Source organism: Dendrobates tinctorius, unplaced genomic scaffold (assembly GCF_039654945.1).
Source record: "Dendrobates tinctorius isolate UK_male_01 unplaced genomic scaffold, ASM3965494v1 ptg000014l, whole genome shotgun sequence".
Taxonomy (NCBI): Eukaryota; Metazoa; Chordata; class Amphibia; order Anura; family Dendrobatidae; genus Dendrobates; species Dendrobates tinctorius.
Genome location: NW_027361682.1, coordinates 13,753,322 through 13,759,321, shown reverse-complemented (window position 1 = coordinate 13,759,321; position 6,000 = coordinate 13,753,322). Strand labels below are relative to the sequence as shown.

Here is a 6,000-nt window from a genome sequence, read left to right as displayed (position 1 = left end):
GGATAGTATTATAGTAGTTATATTGTTGTACATAGGAGCAGTATTATAGCAGTTACTCTATATTCTTGTATATAGGAGCAGTATTATAGTAGTTATATTCCTGTACATAGGAGCAGTATTATAGCAGTTATATTCTTGTATATAAGAGCAGTATTATAGTAGTTATATTCTTGTACATAGGGGCAGTATAAGGCTGTGTGCACACGCTGCGGAAAAGGTGCGGATTCATCCGCGCGGATTTTGTACAATCCGCAGGTGAAACCGCAGGTCAAAAGACCTGCGGTTTTACCTGCGGATTGCTCTGCGGTTTTGCCCTGCGGTTTTTCATCTCCTCAATGGAGGAGATGGCAAACCGCAGGAGAGTCCGCAGAAAGAATTGACATGTCAATTCTTTCTGCGGATTGAAAACCGCAGATAATCCGCGCGGAAAATTCCGCACCGTCTGCACTGCGGTTTTTGATTCCCATAGGGAATCATTGTACTGTACACCGCAGCAAAAACTGCTGCGGGTCCGCAGCGGCCAAAACCGCTGCGGAACCGCAGCAAAATCCGCAGCGTGTGCACACAGCCTTATAGTAGTTATATTCTTGTACATAGGGGCAGTATTATAGTAGTTATATTCTTGTACATAGGGAGCAGTATTATAGCAGTTATATTCTTGTATATAGGGGCAGTATTGTAGTAGTTACATTATTAGGGCAGTATTATCGTAGGTATATTCTTGTACAAGCAGAGCAGTGTATTACTAGTTATATCTTGTACATGGGGAGCAGTATTATAGAAGTTATATTATTGTATATGGGAGCAATATTATAGTAGCTATATTCTTGTACTTAGGGAGCGGTATTATAGTTGTTACTGTATATTCTTGTACATAGGGACAGTATTATTGTAGTTATAGTCTTGTACATAGGGGACAGTATTATAGTAGTTATATTGTTGTACATAGGAGCAGTATTATAGCAGTTACATTCTTGTACATAGGGGCAGTATTATAGTAGTTATATTCTTGTACTTAGGGAGCGGTATTATAGTTGTTACTGTATATTCTTGTACATAGGGACAGTATTATTGTAGTTATAGTCTTGTACATAGGGGACAGTATTATAGTAGTTATATTGTTGTACATAGGAGCAGTATTATAGCAGTTACATTCTTGTACATAGGGGCAGTATTATAGTAGCTATATTCTTGTACTTAGGGAGCGGTATTATAGTTGTTACTGTATATTCTTGTACATAGGGACAGTATTATTGTAGTTATAGTCTTGTACATAGGGGACAGTATTATAGTAGTTATATTGTTGTACATAGCAGTATTATAGCAGTTACATTCTTGTACATAGGGGCAGTGTTATAGTAGTTATATTCTTGTACATAGGGGCAGCATTATAGTAGGTATATTCTTGTACATAGAGGGCAGTATTATAGTAGTTATATTCTTGTATATAGGAGGCAGTATTATAGTAGTTATATTCTTGTACATAGGAGTAGTATTATAGTAGTTACATTCTTAGGGCAGTATTATAGTAGGAATAATTCTTGTACAAGCAGAGCAGTGTATTAGTAGTTATACTCTTGTAAATGGGGAGCAGTATTACAGTAGTTATTCCTTTTTCTTTGGCACAATAGATTTTCCATAGTTATTATGGATAGAAGTAGGACAGTATCTGTCCCAGTATTGTATAGGGGCTATTGTGATGCTGAAACTTGTAGTCTGGGCTACCCACAAACAAAGGTAGACTGAGTGCTTCACTGCAATCTATGTATGAAAAGCTTCAGCATATCTTGCAATGTCCAACCACAAGCTCAGTCTCGGGTAAGGTGATAACTTCACTCCCAGATGTGGAATTAGTTGTTATGAGACTTGGTGAGAGTTGTAGTTCCCCAGCACTCCAGACCCTGGTGCAGCTGAAACAAGGGCACTTGTGACAAATGTCACATTCCAGGGTGACATAACTCCGGACAGAATGAGTAACCCCCTTTGATGACAGGCAGGATTATTTATAGCCCAGGCAGTGGGCCCTCTGGAGTGATGCAGGGGCACACCCCGCACAGCAGCGTCATGGGGCGGCCATCCTGTTAAAGGGAAACTTATATCCTCCCCAGCTCCCCTGCTAACCTCAGATAACTCAGTGTGGACACCGGACCCTGACACCACTGCCTGCAGCTGCTGACAGTAAGTACTGGATCTCCTGATACAGATGTGGCAGGCTTCTGGTCCCTGTGTCATCTCCAGGAATCAGGGGAATAACACAGCCAGCTCTGCTACATCTTTTCCTCCTTTAAGGACTGTGACTGAGTTGTTGCTTTTATGCATTCAGCTGACATTGACAATGCAGCAGAGCTGAATGTATTCTTCAATGTTTCTAGTGTGCACTATGCCACAAAATGAATTGCTACAAATGACAAACTCAGCTCTGCTACATCTCTTCTTCAATATATTTTTTTTATTGAACCCATATTGGCAAATATAATGCAGACGTGCTTAATGTGTTATTTAACTCTTTCTGTGGTGCACTATAACACAAAGTGAGTTACTACAAATGTCAAACTCAGCACTACTACATCACTACTTCGGGATATATAAGAGTTGTTTCTACATATTGCATTGTAGCAGAGCTGAACTCTTACTATTGGGCACCATATCACAAATGAAGTTACTGCAAATGACAGTCTCAGCTCTGCTACATCCCTGCTTCAGTATAATGAGTTGTTTTTTTTTTAATATTGTCAAAAATTACAATGTACAGTAGCAGAGCTGTATGTTTTCTTCAACTGTTTCTATTCTGGACCCTACCACAAAGTGAGTTACTAGAAATTGCAAACTCAGCTCCGCTACATCACTACTTCTGTAGATTTATGAGGGGTTTTTTTTCTTTTTTTTTTTAATATTGAACCAATATTATCAAATAGCAGTATGTGTGATTTAACTCTTTCTATGGTGCACTATGCCACAAATTAAGTTACAGCAAATGACAAACTCATCTTTGCTGCATCCCTTCAGCAGTATAATAATCAGGTTTTTTTTTTTTTAGTATTGAACCGATATTGTCAAATATTGCAATGTATAGAGCTGTATGTGTTATTGAACTCTTTCTGTTGCAGAAAGAGTCCTATGAGGTTATGCATAGTGAGCAGTTGAGCTCTGATACATCAGTACATATAGGTGTATGCAATATGTCATTTTACTACAAGAGAGTTGTGGACTGTATCTATGAATCGGTGCTGTGGTTACTACTACATGCATCTTTTATGTCAGGATCCCATTGCTGGAAATCCTGATGCCTCCATGGGTGTTGCCTTGGCTCAGCCTACATTGCAGAGAGCAGGACTCACACCCAACTCTCACTTCTCCAACAGTCCTGTCATTCTAGCATGTTACAGAATTACCACTGTTTTGTATATATACAGAAAAAAAATATATATAATATATATATAAAAAAAGAATAATATATATATATATACTAGTTGGCTCGTGCAAACTTTTTGCACATTGGTCGCCGGGGGCGCAGGCAATTTCAGAAGAAGCAAGCTGGTCAAATGTAAATGTATTTCTTGAGATGATGAACACAAACAGGTATTTATATATGTAGACTGGTAATACAATAAATTGGTTTGATAAGTAAAGGCCAAAAAATGTCTTCCGGTTGAGGTGCCACCTGCAGGTCATTGTGTCTTTCTGCTTTATGAAAATGAATGTTTAAACTGTATTTAGTGATAAAATCTTGAATGTTTGGTTTGTTCGGCTGTTTTCTTGCTGAAGGGAGCAAGTTTACCTTTCAAATGGTGTATCATTTGTGTGAGTGGGGCGAAGTCATCATCGAAAAAGCAGTGCATGTATACAAATGTGTTGGTAGTGTGCTTTGGGGTACTGTGGTGCCACCTACAGGTCATTGTTTCTTTCTGCAGGTTTATGAAAATGAATGTTTAAACCGTATTTAGTGAATGTGTGGTTTGTTTGGCTCTTTATATATATATATATATATATATATATATATATTTTGAATAAACCAAAACAAATGACATTCGCTCTTTAATCTCTTTTGCAATTTTTATAACTTTTTTAAATTTATTTACTTTTTTGTTAACACTTCTATGAACGTAAGGTCCCATTTACCACTAAAAAAAGCTCTAAAAACATATTTACATTGTGATTTATCAGAATCATAGTAAAAACATAAAATATTTCAGTTCCAAGTTTTTCACGATACAAACTAGTCCTCGAAATGATCAAATTTCCAAAATCCCCTCCTAAGGTTCCCGGCAGCAGGAAAAAGTCTGTATCTTTTCAGGAACCCCAGACTCGGCTCAAGTTGGATGAAACCTAATTCTCCTATTCTTATTATTAAACCCATATGTCAGCCATTTAAAAAAGAAAAAAAAAAATAAGAAAAAATTCTCCTGCTTCATGGAAGATCTTGGAAACAGATGTGGAGAATTTGGAATTCTGGGTGTGTGCAAGGAAAAAAAAAAAAAGTTAATTGTTTAGTATCCAAATAGTTGTCGCGCATACAGGAATAGTGGTCGGCATATGAAAATTTGACTTTTGTGACTGTTTTGCTTTTTTTTAGAGGAATTTCACTCTTGATTTTTTGAAAAGGAATTATAAGATAAAGGTCATGTTGATTGGTGTTTGTGATGTTGATTTGTGCTCCGCTTTTAGATGCTTGAGATTGCAAGTTATCTTCCAATTATAACAGTGGGGAGTGATGCTTTGGCTCCCTCTCCTGGCCAGTGGGTGTATAGACACAGATTGACACACCCAGACTCTCAGTCTACCAGTTCACTCTGAAAGTTATTGCTGTAGGGAACAGACTCACTCGGGGTCTAATCCAAACTTTTTCTCTTCCTTTAGGAATCTGAATACTTGACCGAAAATGCTTCTCTTGTTGCTCGGGATCATTATCCTCCATGTCGCTGTCTTGGTTCTGTTGTTCGTGTCTACAATCGTCAGCGTAAGTACCTTGCGTTTTTCCCAGAAGCATATGTGCCCATATACGTACCGCGCATTCTGATAATTACATCTACTGGATTATATTTGCCAAATTTTTCTCTTCTTTGGAGATGTTGTTCGACCTCAATTCTATTTTTTTTAATTGACATTTTTTGGATTTTTATATATATACATATATATATATATATATAACCAAACATCAATTAAAAAAATAGAATATATATATATATATATATATACGCATAGTTATACTTTTGTACATGTGTGTATCCCCCTGCGTGCGGTTACACAGCGAACAATACCATAAATATATTATTTATGGCCTTGCTCTGCATCAGCATAGTGGGATAATTGGGTGTAAATAATATATAGGTTGCTTCGGTTAAGCAAGGCGCAATCTGTTTTCCAGATGTGCTTTTCAAGGCATTTCCGTGGAGTCAATTTTTGCAATTCAATCTTGGAGGGAAAAGGAAAAAAAAAGTACGATTTTTTTTTTTCGAGGATTCAAATTGTGAAATTTGAGACCCCCTCAAAATGCATTTGGTGGGGGGAGATATGCAGCTGGAGGCAGTGAAAACCTCCCTCCATTTATAAAGCTTGTGAATGTGATTCAGTTTTGGATCCAATTACAAAACCAAACTCAACATAACGGAGCAAAAATTTAGAAAAAATTGGAGGAGAAAATTGAAAAATTTTGAAAAATGACAGTATATTCTTATTCAGAAGCATATTTCAGATGGTCTAAAATAAAGTTATAAGCATGAAATACCCCCCCCCCAAAATATACATATATAGTCTAGGCTGCTTTAATGGAGCGCTTTAGTATAAACTTTGTTAAAGCGGCGACACAGTTCATACTATGTTTTTGAAAGCTCAGAGCTTGAGGGGTTAACGGCCATTGAGACAGCGCTGACAACAGTGTTTCCTTACTGGAGTCTTTGGTATTTTAGGGATTACGTACTCCAAAAACATACACATTAGCGTACGCTGTCTGGCAGGCAGTGTGCGCTTGGTTTATAAACAGCCCCGAGCTCTTTTACCTGT

At 37.5% G+C, this 6,000-nt stretch overlaps 1 protein-coding gene across 1 annotated transcript in view; it reads left to right on the top strand.

The window, feature by feature from the left end:
- The first annotated feature begins 2,054 nt into the window (after positions 1-2,054).
- PMP22 (peripheral myelin protein 22) overlaps positions 2,055-6,000 on the top strand; it is a 33,380-nt gene continuing 29,434 nt past the window's right edge. Inside the window, exons 1-2 of the mRNA XM_073559626.1 lie at positions 2,055-2,178; positions 4,858-4,957. Coding sequence (XP_073415727.1) covers positions 4,880-4,957 — 78 coding nt within the window. The 5' untranslated portion in view covers positions 2,055-2,178; positions 4,858-4,879. The remainder of the gene's footprint in view (positions 2,179-4,857; positions 4,958-6,000) is intronic.